Source organism: Lacerta agilis, chromosome 17 (assembly GCF_009819535.1).
Source record: "Lacerta agilis isolate rLacAgi1 chromosome 17, rLacAgi1.pri, whole genome shotgun sequence".
Lineage (NCBI taxonomy): Eukaryota > Metazoa > Chordata > Lepidosauria > Squamata > Lacertidae > Lacerta > Lacerta agilis.
In genome coordinates, this window is record NC_046328.1 from 30,511,844 (window position 1) to 30,533,626 (window position 21,783).

Sequence of the window (21,783 nt, forward strand, 5' to 3'; positions counted from 1 at the left end):
TTCACTATATACATTTTTTTAAACAAATACTTTGCCCTAGTGTATGCCTTTTTGGCAGAAAGGGTGAAAAGACTTTTCAGTGCGTAAAACGCTCTCATTTCACCCTGACTGGGCAACTCCTGGACTCTTCTGGGACCCTGCTGCAGATATAGTAACAGGGTCTTCAACCCCCTGTGACCCCGGGCCACTACACCCCTGGTTTGCAGAAAGGCAATATGACAAAGTGCACTCTTCCTGGTTTGCTTGTGTTTACTTATCTTCCCATTAGCCATTTGTTCACCACACACTTCTAAATGTACTTTCCGATCACTTTCCATGTCACAAAGAGTCTGTCTCCGTGGGTGGTTTTTTTTTTTTTAAAGTAGTTTATTTGCACTTCAATTAAACCTACCTACCTGTCCAGTTTGTGCCTGAATCCTCACAAAATACTGAAAGTCTGCAGACGACCTAAGGATCAGTACAACCAAGAAAATCCTCCTCCTAAGCCTGTTTTAAAAGTTGCTGGTTTGATTTTGTTGAAGACTACTCTGCGCTCATCTGTTTCACTAGATTGCTCTGTATATATATATATGATTTTATTATTTGCTGCAAGCAGCCCTGGAAATGCTAAATAAATAAATGTAATAAAAACTAAATGTGTTCACTGCCGCTCTCTGTTACTTTATTCCACAGCTGTCCAACACCCCTTGTCCCAACACAAAATATTGAAGGAATAGTAAGCTGCTGGAACTAGTGTTCTTCAACTCTGGGTCCCTAGAAAGCGTGGAATTACAACTCTCATCATCTCCAGACTTGCTTAGCCAACGTTAGGGATGATCGGAGTTGTAGCTGAAGGTTGGCGAACACTGTTAACTAAATGATAATTTGCTAGCAGCCGTGTGTCGAAGGGCCTCCGCCGAGCAATAATTTCTATGACCCAACGGCTGCTATGCTTGTGGTTCATTTCCTGCAGGTTGCATTTGTCAAGTTTCACAGAAACTGACCACAGGCACTGGTAGTCTGCAGGTAGTGGTTTGCTTTCAAAAGCCCCAAGGCAACAGTAAATAATATAGAGGTAATGCTAGCTCTTTAAAAGGGTCGGAATTGGTAGCTTGCTGAATGCTGCCGTTTCCTTTTTGTTGAATTTTCCATCTGTAGGAGACCCCAACGCGCATTGAGACCCAGTGTGGTGTAGTTGTTAAGACAGCTGGAGTAGGTCCTGGGAGGCAAGAGTTCAAATCCCCACGAAGCTCATTTGGTGGCCTTGGGCCAGTCACACACGCTCCTGGCCTTAACCTGCTCAGCAGGATTATTGTGAGGATAAGATGGAGAGGGTAGGGAAGGTGGGGTATATATGCAGTAATAAATGGTAAAACATGTCCTTATCTCCTGACAATAACTAGTACAAGCAGTCGTCTCAGATGCCAGAGAGGAAGAAGGAAAAAGCCGTCCCAGTTTCTGATTTGATCCCACAATGCCCCTATTTTCACCAGAGAAATGTTGGAGTGTATGGATTTATGCAACCCCCCCAGAGCCAAGGAAATAAGTAACTCTGCAACCTTTAGAAGGCAGCCCCGTATGGGGAAGTTTTTTAAATGTTTAATGTTCTATTATGTTTTAATATATGTCGGAAGCAGCCCAGGGTGGCTGGGGGGCAACCCATAACGTATGGTGGAGAGGGGGCCCTGTCAGGCAGAGGCATGAAGGGAGATTGAAAAAGGCGAGGTTCATTTCAAATTGAATTTATCAGACAAAAAGTTCCGCGCAATCTGCGGCTTATACACACGCTCCCTGGCCTGGTCATGATAAAGAACATGGGCAGGAAGAGCAGAAGCGACGGGGTTGTGTGTCTGTGAGGAGATGTGACTGAGTCATTTCCTTGGCTTCATTCTAGCTCAAGTTTATTTTAGTGTTGCTTCCTAACCGACAAGAAAACAAGCGACAACCTCCAGCCTGCTCCTATGGCTTCAGGATTGCATGCAGAAGTTACAGACAGGCAAGCTGGCATTTTAAAAGAGATTTGGAAATTAATACAGAAGCATCCCTTCCCACGGTGGACACATTTATTTATTTATTATAATTTTTTGCCCATCCTTCTTTCGACATTGAACAAACAACTTTTGTGGGCCCGCATGCAGGAGTAAATATTATAATATCTCAGATATCTTCAAAGGAGCTGTCACACATGGTTCTGCCTCTCCCCATTTTTATCCATATGACAACCCTGTGAGCAGTGTTAGAAACAGATATGAAAGCTAGGAGCTAAATGGCACCTTAAATCTAGGCTATGGGTGCAGCAACGGTGTGCTTTTTAAAAAAAATAACAATACAAAGCTGAAAATGAATGAACTGCAGCTAAAATATTATGTTCATTTTTCACATGGTCTAGTCCTTCCCCTGCCCACCCCAGTAATATTCTTAAGAGGGTCTCTTCTTCTCCAGTCTTCAGGGAGTAGCTGGAAGTGAGGGAGGCAGAAAAAGGTCCTCCTTTCCTTCCTCTCTGCAGTTTTAATCTGAAATCTTAGGCGCAGTACTGTGCCCAGAGCTCAGAAACTGCTTGCGCTAATGAAATTCCCCGTCGCAAAATGCGCCTAGAACAATGGGAGTTTTGAATGCTGGCTGTGAGGTAGGTTTAGGCTGAAAGAAGACTGGGTCAATGTCAAACAGTGAGCTTCATGTGGGTAAATGGAGATGGTTGTTTCAAGAAAAAAAATGGGGTATGTAAAAGGAGAATTTCCTCAGATGACAAGCGGTTGGAAACTGTTTGTGAGATCTGGTGGAATGGCTTCTGCTAGGTGACCGTGAAGGAAGATCAGCTGGAATTGCCCTGCAATATTGCCCACTGTATACTGTTACTGGAAGTGGTTTACAACAGCCCAGCAAAGTAGGCCAGTGCCAATATTGTAGGTTAAATCAGGCCTCCTGATTTAACCTACAATTGTCACCTAGGGGCAGCCAGACTGCCTCTGTGGAGGAGATGGGAAGCAGGGCTCACCCCATCAACTCTGCTGAAAAAGCAACTCCATTCAGGCACTTCCTAGCCTTCAAATGTGTCAGCTGATCATTATAAGAACAGCTGTTTAAAAATTGGTGCCTATCTTTGATTTTTCCCTCTTCCCTCCCTGTCCCTTTCTGCTTGTGTGTCTTCTTCTTCTTTTTCTTCTTCTTCTTCGCCTGTAGGCAGGGATTATCTTGTTTTGATTGATTGTACATATGCTACTTTCTCATCCTTTTTCACTGAAGTAAAAAACACTGGTCTTTGTGGTCCCAATCCAGCACTCAGTTACATGCGGAAGCCTTATGCTCTATTGGCTGGCATGCAGACACATACGTTGAATGTTTGCAAACACCCACCCACTCACCCCAAAATCATAGTGAGCAATAAAACACTCTATTGTAATTAGAAACAGCATAAACCCTGAATAATGACTGGCAATAATTAGCTGCCTCATATCTCTTGGACCTCACGGTACGTAAGGAAAGGTCAAAAGGAGACATTTCCAACGGAATTCCTTTCTTACAAATTGACTTCTAAAGACAAGTTCCCACTTCCATACAGGGGAAGGAGGGAGCAGGGGACCATATATATAACTGCGTTTTCGTTTCAATGGATTTTGGGATTTTTTTATTGTGTATCGATTGTTTAGAGTTTTATTTTATTTTAAATATATATCATCGTTTAGAAATGCCTGTAAATAAATAAAATGATAGATACAAAAACAGCATCATAAAATAGTAAGCAAATAAATGAAACAATAAATATTAAACAAGCAAAAAAAATAACAGAGTAAGCAAATAAATGAAATAATAAAATAGCAAGAATATAATCAAAATATTAAATCAATAAGCAGTACAAGTATAAAGCCGGAACCTGAGCACACGTGCGTCCCTCTAACTTTTTTTAATATCGCTATGGTGCCAGGCATTCTCTTTCCCGAACAACCTTTCACCGTCGCTACGACAACGAGCGGAAGTGACGTTTACGCCTTCCGCGGCGGCAGCGGAGCGGAAGTGACGCGAGGGAGGGGAAGTTTCTCAGCAGAGCGGAGAAGGCGGCGGCAGCGGCGGCGGCGGCCTGGAGAGGGTCGTTTGAGCCATGTCAACGGGGAGCGCGGGGCAGCGAGAGCATGGGGCCTCGGGAGGGTGAGGAGGCCGCGGCTGCGAGGCCGGGCGAGAGGGGAGGCCGGGAAGGGAAAGTTGTGGCGGAGGGAGAGGGGGAGGGAGAGGCCTGGCGGCGGCGGCGGAGGAGGGGCCCATTTATGGGTTTCTCCCGTGCTGGGGTCCCCCTGAGGCCCTCCAGACGTCGCTGGACTACCAACTCCCGCCAGCCCCCAGCCAGCATGGTCGGGGGGATGGGAGTTGTGGTCCAGCAACACCTTGTGAGCCGCAGGTCCCCCACCCCAGGCTTATGAGATCAGGGAGGCTGTAAATCTACCTTAAACAAATATTGTCTTATCCTCTAAGGCTGCTGTTGCCGGGATTATTGAGAAGGCACATGCGGCTGTGTTTTTGAGCCATCGACATGTGTTAAAAGTGCTAAGCCTTATGGAGTGAGGAGATCAAGGAACAGGCAGCAGCCCCGGAGGGAATTTGAAGGTTTAATTTGATTTTTTTTTCCCAGGCGACGCAGCAAATGGGACCAGCCTGGCCCGTCTCCGGCTCTCTTCCTCCTTCCTGCAACCACTCCTGTGGCTGGCCGGCCTGTCCAGGGCAGTGGAGATAGTGTATCTGGGATGTCAGGGTCTGAGGGCTCAGCGGCCCCACTGGGAGCTCTGGATGCAGCCGCTGCCGTGGCAGCCAAAATCAATGCCATGTTAATGGCCAAAGGGAAGCTGAAACCAACTGCGAATTCAACGGACAAGGTCAGTGGCTGGCAGGTTGAAGGCATCAGATTTCGAAAGAAAGAAGCCTTTTAACTTTCATGATGGTTGAGAAAAGAAAGCCCCCCCCCCCCACGAATCCTGGGAATTGTAGGTTGTTATGGGTGCTGTGCTTTGGCCAAATGTGTATTGGGGCATATCAAACCCATTGAAATTAATTGCAGTGGGTCAACATGGTTGAGTATAACCCCTTGTGTTGGCTATCAGTGGGTTTTAATGAAGGTTTGTTCTGCAGTCACCGTGCCCTTTTTTCATTTGTCCGTTTATCCTTTCATACGTATTGTGTTCAAAGTGGTTTGCCTTAAGAACAAAAAAATAGCAATTGTGAGATAGGCAGATCTGTAGCAACATATCACAAGCCACAAACAATGATATGAAAACAGTTCAAAATGAGCCCATAACATCCAGCAGTACTGAAAGTAGACAGTGTTGACATGAAACTGATCAAAAATTAATTCACCAAGCCCAGCATTGCCATTGGATTTGTCCAGGCACCTACCAGGTTCCACATTCCCTAAGAAGTCCCCAACATATCCCTTAGGCCATATTAACATAAGTACTTCTAAAAACTTTATTTTACTGGTGCTGCAGCTGTGGTCTTGAATTTGCCCCCCAAAACTCCAGAATTCCAGTCATTCTGGACTCTGTACTGTATATGTTGCAGTGGGAGGTGCCTGCTGCCACAAACATAAAAAGGTAAAGGGACCCCTGACCATTAGGTCCAGTTGTGTCTGACTCTGGGGTTGCGGTGCTCATCTTGCATTACTGGCTGAGGGAGCCTGCGTACAGCTTCCGGGTCATGTGGCCAGCATGACAAAGCCGCTTCTGGCAAACCAGAGCAGCGCACAAACATATAACATGGGCTATATTCTATCACACCCCCACACACCCCCATGACTCAACACCTGAGGCTATAGGCGGTCAACCCAAGATAGCTAAGCTCTGGGGAAAGTTATAAAGGATTAAATTAAAAGGGGGTGTCTGGGATAAGATGGCACTTTGCTGTGAGTCTCCTTGAGCCTAGATTTAGCTCTGCAAATGGACAACAAATATACACAATGTATGAACTGCACTGCAAAATTAAGACTATAAAGGGTGAAGGAGCTAGTCATGTTTGTTTTAACTCAGCCATCCTTCCAAATAAAAGAATTTCTTGTCAGCAGTGAACTTTTTGGAGCAATCTGGATTGGTTGAATGAAATCCGTCCCTTGGTTCAGCCCCATCTGCTTTCAAAACAAGTTGGCGAGGGTGGGGGAGGGATTTTAACATACCAGTGACTTCCCCTTTTCTCTTTGGATGCTGGAAAATCTGGCTTAATAAGCGAGACTCTACTTTCTTAGCCTGTGACAGGGTTGGGGAACCTCAGGCCCAGGGGTCAAATTCAACCCTTCAGTTGCAGCCATGAAACATCTCTAGTTATTTCCTATCATAACAAGACTTCCCAGCCGATCTGGGAATAGATGCTTATCATTGTATAAGATTGTATTAGTGAAAGAAATGAATGTCTGTAACTGAAAATGCAAAAAGAAAAGAAAAACAAACAAATGCAACCCTTCAGACCTCTCTGTAGGCCCTTGTGGTTCTCCCCAGGCCACACCCCCTCTCCCCAGGCCGCACCTCTTGCCAGCCGTGCTTCACACCCTCATTGAGTGTTTCTGCCTGGCTTGAATGTACCCTTGAACTCTGATCATGCCTCCTCGCCCGGATGGAGAGGGGCGGGTGAGTGTGCAAAGGATGGGGCTTATGTGTCTTGATGCCCATTGTCTGATCTGTTAACAGCTTCAGGCTCCTGGAAAAGGACCGGCTGCGAGCAAAAGCAAAGATGATCTTGTCGTTGCAGAAGTGGAGATAAACGACGTGCCACTCACGTGCCGCAACCTCCTGACAAGAGGACAGACGCAGGATGAGGTCTGTGCTGCTTGTGGCTGATTGGTCCTCTGGGTTTCCAGGTGGCTCTGGGCGATTTTCCAGCTGATGTGCCTGGTGCTCCTGTTGAAACCCTGTCCGACCTCTGGAACATCTGGGTGTCAATAGCTGTTATGCAAGTTTTGGGGGAGGGAACATTAGTCCAGCTATTGGTCCATCTAGCTCAGCATTGTCAAGGCTGACTTGCAGCGGTTCTTCAGGGTTTCAGATGGGAGTTCTTTTCCAGCCTTATTTGATGCCAGGGGCTGAACCTGGGACCTTCTGCGTGCAAACAGATGCCTTGCCACTTTGCTTTGGTTCATTAAATATTGGCAATCTTAGCTAAATGGAAGCTCCAGAATCAGTGTATGTCTGAGGTCCTCGTTGCACCATACATTTAAAGCAGTCATGATTCTCTCCCCTCCCTCCTCTAAATTATCGGAACTGTAGTTCGTTAAAGATGGTGAGAGCTATTGGGAGACAAAGCTACAGTTCCCAAAGTAGTTTAGCATTTGGTTCCTCTTTCCAGGGAACTCTAGGATTTGTTGCTCTGTACTGGAAATAGGAGTTCTTCTGACAGCTCTCAGTATCCTTATGTCATGAAACATAACACAGTATCTTTATGTTGTGCAGATGGGGCCTGCTTAACAGTTGCGGAGGACAAATAGGTGGTGTATGAATGGGTGAAGGAAGGTTATTGCCTACAGGCCCAACTTGTGAGCTCCCCCTTGAGTCTTTCCAAGGGCTGCTGTAGGAAATTGGGGCTGCTAGACTACAGGAGCCTTTCTCCTGATTCAGCAGGGATTTTACTGCATTTCCTAATCTGACCCTTTGTATCTGCAGATAAGTAGGCTGAGTGGAGCCGCAGTCTCAACTCGGGGGAGGTACATGACTGCAGAAGAGAAAGCAAAAGTTGGACCTGGGTTTGTATCTTCTTCAGTTTCCTCCTCTGGTTTAATCCAGGATTAAAAAGTCTGTAGAAGAACGAGTGTTTATGGATTAGATATTGGACCTGAACGAGGAGACCAGCTACGTATGTGCATTTTTGTAATTTTATAAGCTATGTGACTTGGCTGCTCGGTTGATGTGCAAGGTTAAAACTGCAAGTCAAATGTCATTGGGTGAAGGAAGCAGCAAGCAATCCTCTGCTCTTCCACAATTACCATTCTTCAGTTTGCAAAACCAGGAGGACTCCCCACCACCACCAAACGGCTACCTTTCTGCAAATCCCTTTTAATGGGAGCAAACACACACACTGCCCAATGTCAAGGTCAGAGAGCCCTCACCATAAGAGTGCCCCCAAGTGTGGCATTTTATCCCCTATGGGGCTGACTACAGTTTATTCCCAGAGTCCCAGTGACATTGACTGCCTCCGGTGGAGACCTTTGTTTCGGTTTAAAATATATAAAAAAATATTAAAACTTGTGTTTTGCAGAGATCGTCCATTATACTTGCACGTCCAGGGGCAAACGCGAGAACTGGTGGATAGTAAGTAAGCTCAGATTCAACACCCTGGGTAGAGTATGGCTGTGTCTGCGTTGTATCTCTAAAGCACATTATTTCCCTCAAAAGAATTCTGGGCACTGTAAGCTTGTTAAGGGTTGCTGTGAATTGCAAGATAAACAACAGATAAACTCTTTAAGGGGAAGAATGTGTTTAAAATGCGCTTTTAAGGTGTAGTGCATACACAGCCGAGTTTAGTTAGTTCACTAAGGCACAGTTACCCTAACAAGCGCAGAGTTGTTATAAAATATGAAGTTGTGTTGTTGCTTCATTTTTTCACTGGGCAGTCATCTGTTAGGGGTTGCTGTGGTTGCTTCCAACATTATAAACCTTGCATTAAGCAAGGGTTTGACTATATGACCATCAAGGTCTTTTCCAGCTCTATAACTGCATGATAGGAGTATAGGCAGCTGCCTTATGCTTGGGTCAGACCACTAGCCCATGCAGCTCAGTATTGTCTACCCTGACTGGCAGCAGCTCTCCAAGCATTAAGACAAGGGAGTCTCTCCCAGCCCTGTCTGGAGATGCTGGTGGATTGAACCTTGGACCTTCTGCTTGCAAAATTGATGCTCTGCCACCAGGCTGCAGACCTTCCCCTCAAAGAGCATGTCCTTGGGAACATAAGTAGTTGTTTTATGCTGGGTCAGGCCCACTGGTCCATGTAGCTGATTACCGTCTACACTGTCTGGCAGCAGCTCTCCAGGGCTTCATGCAAAGTGTCCTTCACACAATCTTATAAAGCAGCAACAGCACCTACATGAAAACAATTCAGATCCCACACAGATAACAGTTCTATATCCTTAATGAATAATGATTGTGAAATTACCCTAAATGTTTTCTTCTTCTTCTGTAGTAACCACAATGTCCCTTCTTTTCGTAGGACTAAAGTCGTTTATTTCTTTTTGCCTTACAGGAGCGGTAAACCGAATCAAGGAAATCATTACAAACGGCGTTGTGAAAGCTGCCACTGGATCCAGTCCAACTTTCAACGGAGCTACAGTTACCGTCTACCACCAACCTGCCCCCATCACTCAGCTGCCTCCGGCTGTTGGCCAGAAGCCCTCCTTCCAGTCAGGAGGAGTATGTATTGGCCAAGTCCTTGTGTCTTTACCCTTGCATCCGTGTTAGAAACTGAGATATGAAAGCTAGGAGCTGAATGGCACCTTAAACCTAGGTTATGGGTGCAACAGCGGAATGTCTAGGCATGCTTTTTTAACAACAGGAATATAAAGCTGAAAATGAATGAACTGCAGCTAAAATCTTACGTTCATTTTTTCACACTGTCTATTCCTCATATGAAGACTGCAAAAAACTAAAGACATGCTTCCCCTGCCCGTCCCCCTAAGAGGGTCTCTTCTCCAGTTTTCAGAGAGTGGCTGGAAGTGGGAAGGAAGAAAAGGGTCCTCCTTTCCTTCACTGTGCAGTTTTAATCTGAAATCTTAGGCTCAGTACTGCACCCAGAGCTCAGAAACTGCTCACGTTAATGAAATTCTGTCACAAAACACACCTAGAACAATTGGAGTTTTCAACACTGCCTTGCATTTTGCTTTACACCTGTTTGCTTGCTAAACTGTCCATGTCTGCTTAGTTTGATTCCCTTACCTAGAGGATTAAGAAGGCAGATCCTGTACAGCTGGGCTCTGTCGATACCATCCTCTTAGAGAAACACGATGGAGAGAGGGGTTCAGCTTGCAGAAAGAGTGGAGACCTCACTGTGCCATCGGACAAACAGATGTAGCCAGTGTGGTGCCTGCCAGGTGATGTTGGACTACAGTTCCCATCGGCCTCAGGAAGGTCAAGGATGATGGGAGTTGTAGTCCAGCAACATTTTGACACCTTATACCGAGTCAGGCCACTCGTCCATCTAGCTCTATGTTGTTTACCCTGATTGGGAATGGTTCTCTAGGGTGTCAGAAAAGGTTCTCTCTCCCAGCTCTATGCGGAGATGGCAGGGATTGAACCCGGGGCCTTCTGCATGCAAAGCAAATGTTCTGCCGCTGAGCTATGGCCTTCCACCAAAACAAGAACTGCCTGGGATTGCAGCCGTAGCAGGTCATTTGGGGAGAGGTGACCTCTAACCCATTCCCACCCTTTCCTGATTCTAGTGTCAAATGCAACACCTAAGGGTGTCTCTCTCTGTGTGTGTGTACAGATGCACTATGTCCAGGACAAATTGTTTGTTGGCTTGGAACACGCTGTACCTACCTTCAACGTAAAGGAGAAAGTCGAAGGCCCAGGCTGCTCCTACTTGCAACATATCCAGATTGAGACCGGCGCCAAGGTGTTCCTCCGGGGGAAGGGCTCTGGGTGCATCGAACCTGCCTCTGGCCGAGAAGCCTTTGAGCCGATGTACATTTACATCAGGTAGGGAGCTGGGAGCCCATGGGCTTTGTCACCGGGAAGGAATGGGCTTTTTGTGTGCCATCCCAAGTGTAAAGTTGCAATGTCAAGTTTGGTGAGCTGGCTTAGTTCAGTTACGAAGCCTTTCTGATCAGCTGAATGCAGGGGTGGGTGGCAGGCAGGTTGGGATTTACTCTGGGTGATTTGAAGCAGGTGAGCAAGGACTTATGACTCGTAACATTGGAATAGCAGGGTCAGAAGTGAGCCCCAGGGGACATCTAGTCCACTGTTTCCCAAACTTGGATCTCCAGCTGTTTTTGAACTACAATTCCAATCATCCCTGACCACGGATCCTGGTAGCTAGGGATGATGGGAGAGGTAGTCCAAAAACAGCTGGAGACCCAAGTTTGGGAAATGCTGATCTAGTCCCACCCCCTGCTCTGTAGGAACCTTTTGCCCGTCTTTGTGGATGTCGAGTCTTGACAGGAATGTGTGTGTCTGTGTGTTGTATTTCCTCTCCTCCAGCCATCCAAAACCGGAAGGCCTTGCAGCTGCCAAAAAGCTTTGTGAGAACCTGTTACAAACAGTAAGTAAGCCCTTCTTTTTACCATTGCACTCTCTCACCAAAGTCACGTGAAGTGCCCATCTCTTTCTGCACTTTATATACAGCTTTCCTGGGAGTGGTGGAGGGGGCCTGATGGGAATCTGAGTCCAGCATCCTTTGGTTGTGGCAGCCCCTGATGTCCCAGCAGCGTGTTGCCCCTCCTAGTGAAAAGGAGTGTTCTTGTTGGAACAAAGCAGCATGTCTTCCATTTTCTACTGCCGAATGCCACAAGTGGGAGTCTGACTGGGGGGCAGGGAAGGAGCTTCTTCAGTATCAGGGATGGGGAACCTGTGGTTCTCCAGATGCTGCTGTAGTATTACAACTCCCACCAACCCCTAGCAAGCATGGCCAATGGGCAGGGGATGATGGGAGTGGCAGTCCAAAATGTTTGGAGGGCACCAGGTTGGGGGAGACTGCATTAAAACAGCATACAACTGTTTGCATACAACTAGGCTCACCTAACCAGGGCTATACGGTCTCCCACTAGAGCAGTCGGTTTGCATGAGTATCCTTTATTGAAACCGAAGCAGCCTGATCCCACTTTATCTCTTCCAAGGTTCATGCTGAATACTCACGATTTGTGAACCAGATAACCACGGCAGTCCCCATAACAGGTGTGTATTGACAGCGTGCAACACTTAGTTCGGTGGTGGAGTGAGGATGAAAGATGGAAACCAGAGACTTTGGGGTTAAATTTGCCAATCCCCGTTGTGCTTGCAAGGACAGGGTGGGGAACCTCAGGCTGGGGCAGGGGATCATAGGCCTGGAGATAGCTAGGCCTGGAGGGCCACATCTGTTCCTCTTGTGTTACCCAATCCACATGCCCTCTGCCCAGGCCACACCTCTGCACGGGCCTTGCTTCATATAGCCCTTGAGTGATTTTGCCTGGCTGGAATGTGTCCTTGAAGTCTGATAATGCCTCGTTTGCCCGAATGGAGGAGTGAAAGGTCTCTGTGTAGAAAGTAACCTGTTGTTGTTGTTGTTGTTGTTGAACAACCCTCCCTTCACTCTAAGGTCTCGGAGCAGGTTACAAGAATTAAAATACAATATTAAAGAAAATTTGAAGAGTTCACTGTATAAAATTTGGGATTCATTGCTCCACCTACTTTTCTTTCTGTCCCCGCCCACATGCCCACCAGCATGTTAATTTGGAACGCCTTCCTATTACGTATCCAGACAGTCGCCATCACTTTTCAGCATCCGTTGAAGGCTTTCCTTTTTCAGCAGGCCTTCTAAGAGATCTTTTTATTTGTACCCCGATCACACTCTGTATTGGGTTTCAAACTTTTCATATGTGTGTGTGTGTGTGTTTATGTAAGGGTTTTAGCTCTTTATATATAAGCAGTGGTTTTCCGTATTTTTACTGTTCTGTGAAATTGCTTTGACATGCTTCAATGGGAAGTAATCCATGTATAAAATAAATTATTATTATTATTATTATTATTATTATTATTATTATTACTTCCTTCCTCTCTCCCCCACCCCACAGGGTTTGCGCAGCCCGCAGCTTTAACGACTGTCCCTCCTCAGCCACCGTATTACCCCCCAAGCGGCTTTCAGGCAGGCTACCCTGTGGTTCCGCCCCCTCAGCAGCCGGTACAGCCTCCTTATGGGGTGCCAGGCATTGTGCCTCCTGCTGTTCCGTTGGCGCCGGGAGTGTTGGCACTACCCACCGGAGTCCCACCTGTGCCCACCCAGTACCCAATTACGCAAGTGCAGTCTCCCGCTAGCACTGGCCAGGTAAGGCAGGAAATGTTGCCTGATGACAGGTGGGGGGGCACCCGGTAGTGTCTAGGGCAGTGTCCTTGGATCCCCAGATATTGTTGGACTGCTACTCCCATCATCTCTGACCATTGGTGAAGCCGGCTGGGGATGATGGCATTTGTAGTCCAGCAACATCTTGCGACGCAGGGTTGAAAACACTGCTGTAGGGGGTGGCTGTTGTTATTTTTTAGACCGTTTCATAAACTCTTTAAATTGTTTTCCAGAAGTTTTTAAACTTTTTTTTAAAAAAAATGTTTTAATTGTAGTCTGCTTTATGGCTGAGTTTGCCACCTTCTCCCCCTTTAGGAGGTGAATTCTAAGCAGTTTACGAATGGCAAATTTAAATTTATTTTTTACCAAAACCACACGTAAATGAAACATGCAATAAAACAACTTCATCGGAATGTGAAAATAAACATTGGGAATTAAAATGCACAATGAAACAACCCCATTAAAGCAGCACAGTGATTAAAATGGCAATTAAAGTGGGACATTCAAACCTGGAGATCAAAGGAATGCAGGTGTGCCTTCAGGAGGTGGCAGAATCCTAACACAGCTTAGTGGTGGTGAGGGGGCGGCTCTTGTATTTTAGCAGGGGAGGGGAGATTTGATAACATTAACATGTGGAGTATATATCCTGGGGTCTGAATGAGAAGTTATATAAGATTTCACATCTTTTTCTCTTTTTTTTTCTTTTTAAAAATCAAGGTCATGCCGAGACTCTTAATCTCAGGGTCATAGGTTTGAGCTCCACATTAGGCAGGGGGTTGGACTAGATGGCCCTTGTGGTCCCTTCCAAATCTACAGTTCTGTGATGTGTTGCAGGCGTGATGCATTACTCCATTCTGGGGTGGGGGTGAGGATTCACCTGCTGTGGGTAGGGCAAGCTGTCCATTCGCTAGCCAGTAAATCTGGGTTCTTGTTTATGTGAGAAGTGCATGCAGCATCAGGGAGAGCATTCGGTTTTGCAGGGTGTGAGCCTTCCATTGCTCCAATTACGGGGGGAAAGATAGTGAGGAGACTCGTAAGGAATTCAAACGTTCTCATTGTTCTCTAAAAACATGAGCTAGGGGCCCAGCACAAAAATCCCTGCCCTTCTAATTTGAGCACTGATTGGTGGAGAGAGAGAAGTAGGCATGTAGTGACAAGAGACCCTGGCTTGGGAGCCTTAGCAAGGGCAGATCTGACCAAATAAAGCAGTGCAGAGCTGAGGCCCGACTTGCCTTTCACAGCCACAAATGTAGCCCCATGGAAGCAGATTTCGGCAGCAGTTGGTTGTGGGAAGGGGGCTCTGAATATGGGCTGAATTGTGACCCCCTGTAAACAGTAGCTAAAGGTGCCCCATCACAATTGGATTTGACATCGTTTTCATACATTGCATTGTTTTACCTTTTTATTTGTTGGTTTGGAGTTTACTGGATATGGAAAGAACAGCAAAACACAGACAATACAAATATAATAAATACATGTTACTGTTTCAATTGTTGGTACTTAAGAAACTGCTTTTCTAAGGGGCGGTTTTATTGTCTCAAATTGCTCCCACGTTTTGCAATAAGTGATTTCTAAATGGAATGAGATGGTGTGCATGTTTCCAAGATACATTTTCGTTTTGTCGGTACTTGTATTTTTTAACCACTCTGGTGTTCGTCCACAAAGGGTAGCAAAGGTGGGCTACAAATGTGATCAGTATCAAAATACAGTGGTATCCCGTGTTACGTACGCAATCCGTTCCGGGTTGCGCCAGGCATACGTAACGCGAACAAAAAAAAGGAAAAACCCGGAAGTTTTTGCCCATGTGCGAAGTGCGCAGAATGCGCGCTCCATGGAGGACTTCCGGGTCGCGGAGGTCCGTAACTCGAACGTACGCAACACGGAGCGTACGCAGCACGAGGTATGACTGTAACAGCAATAACACCTCTCTTCTTTTGCCTGTGTGGTTTGTAGACGCCGCTGAGCGCCCCTTTCCTCCCGGCCGCCCCTGTGAAGACGACCTTGCCTGCCACCACGCAGCCGCCAGGTCAGCCCCAACCCCAGCCGGGCCAGAAAAGGCGTTTCACCGAAGAGCTGCCGGATGAGCGGGAATCTGGGCTGCTGGGATACCAGGTGGAGTGACTCCCTGCCATTTTACTGCCTCCCCTGCCCCTCTTCCCTTTGGTCACAGAGCTGGTTCCACACTTGGATTTTTGGGTTTTCCCCACAAGCCTATGGGTCAGATACAGTAGAAGCTAGTGTTCCTCAAGTACCCTGCCGGGTCAGGGCCTACAGGCTGCCAGTTGCTGGAAGCCGCAAGGTGGGAGAGATGCTCTTTTGCTCCGCTCCTGGTTGTGCATTCCCCACTGCAACATCTGAGAACAGGGTGCTGAACTAAGATGGGCCACTTGGCCTGATTCATCAGGTTCTTCTTATGTTCCCCATCACCTTGGCCAAAGAAGGTGCTGCGTTCCTTGGGATAGGCAATAATCCCTAGCCAGGCTTTGCGCTACCAAGCGAGGTGCCCTGCAGATGTTGCTGGACTACAACTCCCATCATCACTGGCTGTTGGCCATGCTGGCTGAGGCTGATGGGAGCTGTAGTCGAACATCACATGGACCCTTTTTCAGGAATCCCAGGCAATTGCTGGTGAGGTGGTGTGCCAGCCAAGAGGTGGGACCCTGATTTCTCATGGTTGTTACAAAAAGGAAACTTGTGACACTTTAAAGCGGTGGTGAGATAACATACAGATTCCTGATATTGTTGGACTCCCAGAAGCCACAGCTTAGTAGTCAGGACTGATGAGAGTTGAAGTCCAGCACTATCTAGAATGCCACAGGTCCCCCACCCTGCAGGAGAAGCAGAGAGAGTATTCATCTGAGCTCTGACCAGGAAGCTCGGAAGACGTACCACATGAATTCCTTAGCAATTTGACTCCCTGTTGTTTACATTTTTTTGCAACACCTTGTCCCCTATCCCAGTGACCTTGGAAATATCTTTTGCCTTGCTGCCTGCACCATTGAGGGACCTCACTAGCTGTCCCAGTTTGCATCTTACTCTCTGCTGGGATTTGAGGCTTTGTGGTGGTGATCGAGGACAGAGTGTTTTTTTCCTTCCAATTTCAGACTTTATAATAGATGCCACTATTTCCTCTTTGTTTGTGTTCCATCTCTAAACTAGGCTTGTAAATAAGTCAACACAAGTGACTAGCCTGTCTGCCCACATGTGGGAGAGGCCATAATTGAAATAGAAAGGCACATTCATTTGAATTGAGAAGGTCCCAGGTTAATAATAATAAAAAAATATATATTTTATTATTTATACGTCGCACATCTGACTGGGTTGCCCCAGCCCCTCTGTGGCATCTCCAGTTTAAAAAAATGTCACGTTAGGAGTTGATGGGAGAATAACTTTCTCTGACTGAGATCATGGAAATCTGCCAGTCAGAATGGACTGTGCTGGCTAGATGGTTTGCGCCTGGTCTAAGGAACCTTCCTTTGTTCTCATAATAAAAGGCAGTGGCTAAGATATAAAGAGCCACTGAAAATTTACAGTGAGCAAAAATGCTAAGCAAAGAGGAATGTTCATAGAAGATCTAGATTTAAACTAAAGTGAATGGCTGGTTAACAGAAACATACACATGCTACATTTCATTTCAAGAGTTGGAACGGAAGGGCCTGTTGGTTTTAGCAGGCACCTTCCTCTGTTCTGACCTGGTGTAAGGCAACTTCCTCGTTCCATACTTAGGTGAGTCATTTGTGACATTTGGACAGCTCGAAAGGAGAAGAAGAAAAGGGAACCAGCTCTATTTTCTTAACTTCCCTGGCAGCTGTTCTTACTTGGCCATAGGTGGCACTGGCTGCTACAGTCTCAGTTATGAGGCTGGTCTGAAAAAGCTGTCGAGTCTTAACAGCCCTTTAAAACAAAAACTGATCCCCGTTACCCTTTCCTTTGGAAGAGAAGTAAATATTCCACACACCTGAGTTCAAATCCTGGAGTGGCACAGTGGCAAAGAGTCTGAGCTATGTGTTGAGAAATCCCCCTGTTCAAACCTCAGCTGGGCTATGAACGGCATCAGCCTCCTTAGCGATTTGCTCAGCCTCAGTCTTCCCGTCTGCAATATGGAAACAACGAAGCCTGGCCTACCTTTCAAGGGCTCTTGAAAGGATTGCACAGAGTATCTTAAAGCCATGATACGCCATGCTCATACTCCCAGGTGGTCTGGGCATTGTTGTGCAGCAAGCTTTCCAGTTTCCCATGTGCAAAATGCACAGCGTTTTAAGAGGCCCAGAAAAAAAGAAAGGAAGCGTGGCCTGTAATGGTGTGTAGAGAGCAAAGAGACTGGGCCTGCTGCAAGTTTTCATTAAGGAGCTGATAGCTTGTGTCATAGTTTTAGATTTGCTAATGCCGCTGTGTTTTTCTGCTCATAGCATGGACCCATTCATATGACTAATTTAGGTACAGGCTTCTCCAGTCAGACCGAGATGGATGGAACGGGTTCGAAGCCAGCAAGTTCCTCAGGAAAGGAGAGAGAGAGGGACAGGTAGGTTGTGGCCGTGGCGCCCAGCTTTGCTCTGGTACAGTTTTGAGTGGGAAGTGCAATGAAATATGTTTCAGTGTGGAAGTGCTTCTCAGGCCCTATCATTAGGGAACGTGAAACTGCTGGGTTTTTGGGTATTGTGAAAAGACATTTTTTTAAAAAAAAAATTTAGACAATGTTGTTAAGTTTATTCCCCGCCCTTCAACAGCAGCTTACAACAAAATTTGAAAACAGGACATATTGTGCATGTCCGTACTAAGCTAGATGGGATCAGTGGGCCAACTTGTTATAAGGCAGCTTCCTACAGGTTTTATCCAGCTAAGAGTAGACCCATTGAAATGAATGGACCCAGGTTAGTCACGGCCCTTCATTTCAGCAGGCCTCCTCTGAGCCTAACTATGCGAGAAGATGGTCTTTTAAGCAACCTGGCCCCAAGCCAGTGAGTCCCAAGTGGGAAGTTTTTTTCTTGCGCTCAGGACCTGCATGCAGGCTTCCCAGAGCCTTCAGGTTGGCTGCTGTGAGAACAGGATGCTGGACTAGATGGGCCTTTGGTCTGATCCAGCATCCAGGCTCTTCTTAAGTTCTTAAACTATTTACAGTATGTATTTATTCCACAGGATTTATATATTGCTTAATCCTCAAAACCTCTTAGCAGTTAGCAAACAAATACACATTAAGAATACAGTTGTGCCTTGGTAGTCGAACGCCTTAGTTGTCGAACAAATTGGCTCCTGAATGTCATAAACTCAGAAGTGAGTGTTCCGGTTTGCGAACGTTTTTTGGAAGCCGAATGTCCAACGCAGCTTACGCAGCTTCTGATTGAGTGTAGGAAGCTCCTGCAGCCAATCGGTAGCAGCACCTTGGTTTTTGAACTGTTTTGGGACTCCCAGAACAGATTAAATTCGAGAACCAGGGTACGACTGTACTAATAAAATAGTATTAAAAACAAATTGACCCACAGAATTTCAAAATATAAATTTAATCTGCAGTCTTAATACACTTTAGTTTTGGAAATAGGCATTTGGACATCTCTTAAGATACCATGAACAAATTTTGCATGATGATGGAGGAGCAGGTTTCTGTCAACGTTTGTAGACAGCTAGACACCATTTGGAAGCAAGATGGCGGGCTGAATCTTTCAAAACTACTGATTCTAATCATTGATTTAAGAACTGTACTGATACTTGGCTTCCTTAGAATTCCTGAGCAGGGCCAGGTGCAATGCTGCTGGGTATAAAATAGAAACTCCATATTAAAATGTGGCTAAGTTTGCCTAGGGTGGTGCTGTGGTGTAAACCACTGAGCCTTGGGCTTGCCAATTGGAAGGTCGGCGGTTCGAATCCCTGTGATGGGGTGAGCTCCCATTGCTCGGTCCCAGTTCCTGCCAACCTAGCAGTTCGAAAGCACATAAAAGTGCAAGTAGATAATGCTCCGGCGGGAAGGTAAATGGCGTTTCCATGCGCTGCTCTGGTTTCGCCAGAAGCAGCTTAGTCATGCTGGCCACATGACCCAGAAAAACTGTCTACGGACAAACGATGGCTCCCTCGGCCAGTAAAGCGAGATGAGCACCGCAACCCCAGAGTCATTTGCGACTGGACTTAACTGTCAGGGGTCCTTTACCTTTTTAAGTTTGCCTGTGCAAATTAGTTTTCAGCAGGGGCCAAAAATAATATAGGGAAGGCACCTGCCTAATATAAATATTTTGGGCTTTAAAACCAGGATTTTAAATGGGTTGAATAAACTTGAAATGCTCTTTGTTTCCAAACAGGCAGCTGATGCCTCCACCGTCTTTACCAGTGACCGGGATGAAGATGGAGCCTGACGACCGGAACGGGTCCTTAGTGGGCGGCAATGGTGAGCGTGGGCGGCCGGGAACCATGGCTTGTACTTGCATTCCATCAGCCGGCCTAGCTAACTTTAGTCTGTTCTTCCCAGTGTCACCTCCAGGTGCTAAAACTCTTGTGTGCACAACTTACTTTCAGTTCCCTGTCTTCTGAGTTCTGTTAGCAGCTAGGAAAACTAAAGCTAAGGGTAAATCAAACCTTTATTCTTAGACGAACTCCAAAGAGTAAAATTACAAAGTGGTAAAGCTAAGGGTACAATTTGTCTCTGAAAATACACACACCTTTAAAGACCTGGAGTCCCCAGGAGCTCTGAGTGCAAATGTCCTTCCTGTTCCCCCAATGCACAGCTCTGCAGGGAGAAGCCAGTTTTGCCAGGGGGTCGAATTCTGCCTCTTGCCTTCAGTTCCCCACTGCTCTCTGGGCCTTTGCTGCTCAGGTTTCCAAATACCACCAGTCTCTCTCCCATGGGTGCCATGTGGAGGCCATTGGTATGAACACCACCACATACAAAAGAGCGAGCATTTAAAACATGGCACCCAGGCTTGTGTAAACCGCAAAGGTGCCTGGGCCGGAGGGCAGAAAAGGGGTCACGGCTGTTGTACTGGGGTGAGAGTGGGCAAAAGATTAGAATCAAGGAAGGTCTGGACCTTTGTTTGCATGCACAAAGGCCCCTGGTTCAGTCTCCAGCATCTCCAGGTTAGACTGGGAAAAAGACTCCCTGTCTGAAATCCTGGAGAGGCTCTGCCAGGGTTGATAATACTGAGCCAAATGGACCATTGTTCTGACTCAAGGGAGCTTCTTCTGCTCTTGTTTAAATCGGCCCTTTGTTTTGAACCGGGAGGACTGGAATCTTACTTTATTTTTAGGGGAGGGGCTGCGGTTCAGTGATAGAGCATCTGCTTTGCATGCAGAAGGTCCCAGGTTCAGTCCAAATAGGCATCCTCAGGTAGGGCTGGGTGATGTCCCTTGCCTATTTTCTGTGTTCCTAAGAAGGATGAGGAAGCTGTAAGTCATCCCTCACCAACCTAGTTCCCTCCAAAAAATTTTGGATGAAAGCTCCCATCAGCCTCAGCCAGCCAGATGTGAGTTTTACATCTGGAGGCACCAGATTGGTGACAGATGATGCAAGCCATCCATTTCCCATTCTGATCAGGAGAGTGGGCAGAGTAGTAGAATTTTTTCCCTTCTGCACTTGGATCTGCTGTTTTTTGAGCTAATGTTTTTCTTTGCTCAGACACCACAGGGAAGAGAACAGTGTCTCCTTTTCAGGGCTCAGGGTTGTTGCTTTGGTCTGATTTGTGAACCCAGCATCCTGGCCCCCCTTCCCAGTTATTGCTGCTGTCCCTCTTTCTCTCTCTCTTCCTTTTATCCTCCTCCACCAAGCAATCCATCACACTCCTTCCTCCTCAATACCCAGAAAAGCAGAATTCTGCATTTCAAGCAGGGAACCTTAGCTTTTCCAATGATGCCAAGTGAAATTGACATCATATAGTCAGTCGATTTCCGCTCCTGTGCTTAGGTGCTCAGCGTGGCTTTTCTGCTGGTAGGATATCCAGCTTGAATTGGACACTTCTAACTGGGAGGACAGAACATAACACTTCTCCCCCGCTTTTAAAGTTTCCAATTTTAAAAAAACTGTAGTTGGACACTTTCAACCCCTTCCTGTTTTTGTTTTTTTTAACATGTTGTTCTTTAACGGTGAACTTGCAAACCCTGTTGCCTCATTTTTGCTAACTTGACTTTTCTTTGTCTTTTTGTGTTTTTCTTTTTTTCTCTCTCTCTCTTCTGTGTTCTCTTACATGGCTCTGACGGATCACACTTGTGCTGTTTGCCGGTCCTGTATCGCCTGACCTCCCACCCCGGGGTGACCGTTGTTGGCTCTGTGACCTCAAAATGGTGTCCGACTAACTTTTTTTTTTTTGGAATATATATATCTATATATATTAATGCTTCTCATTTGAATTAACATGTTTTTTGGGGAATATTTTTTACCTTTCTCTTTTATTTTTTCCTGGGGCGGGATGTCTCTTTTTCTCTCTCTCTCTCTCTGTTCATCATCATTAGATCACCCAGCTAAGAAGATGAAAACCGGAGAAAAGGGATTTGGCCTGGTGGCTTACGCTGGCGACTCCTCGGATGAAGAAGAAGACCACGGGGTTCACAAAACCGCAAGTAGCTACTCGCAGACATGGAGCTTAGGATACCAGTACCCCTCGCCGCAGCAACGGGCAAAGCAACAGATGCCATTCTGGATGGCACCTTAGCTGCTGCAGCTGCAGTTGCCTCCGCCACCTTCCACCTGATGTCTCTCTCTCAAGCAATAACACGTGTATATTATCAAAGAATCTCTGCAAAATGTACATCGGCCCTGACCTCTTTGCACAAGCTTCTGAGATGCAGTATGGCCCTTTCTGTGCCAGGGGCTCCGTTTTTGTGTTTTCATTTTATTTCTTT

At 46.4% G+C, this 21,783-nt stretch overlaps 1 protein-coding gene and 1 non-coding gene across 5 annotated transcripts; both read left to right on the plus strand.

Moving 5' to 3' along the window:
* Positions 1-3,985: 3,985 nt before the first annotated feature.
* On the plus strand, positions 3,986-21,783 carry KHDC4 (KH domain containing 4, pre-mRNA splicing factor). Of its 4 annotated transcripts, none has more exons than XR_004428096.1 (14): positions 3,986-4,122; positions 4,601-4,841; positions 6,639-6,767; positions 7,608-7,687; positions 8,200-8,252; positions 9,181-9,347; positions 10,420-10,631; positions 11,133-11,193; positions 11,768-11,825; positions 12,701-12,951; positions 14,920-15,078; positions 17,404-17,488; positions 19,254-19,339; positions 21,394-21,455. XR_004428096.1 is itself a non-coding variant. In XM_033174401.1 (14 exons), exons 1-14 carry the CDS (start codon positions 4,076-4,078, stop codon positions 21,591-21,593), a joined length of 1,848 nt encoding a protein of 615 aa, XP_033030292.1. In that variant the 5' UTR covers positions 3,986-4,075; the 3' UTR covers positions 21,594-21,783. The 4 variants fall into 4 exon arrangements, 2 of the variants coding, with proteins under 2 accessions (XP_033030292.1, XP_033030291.1); XR_004428097.1 differs by having other exon boundaries at positions 21,403-21,421; XM_033174401.1 differs by having other exon boundaries at positions 17,376-17,488; positions 21,403-21,783.
* On the plus strand, positions 9,869-9,997 carry LOC117039353. The gene has a single exon (XR_004425769.1).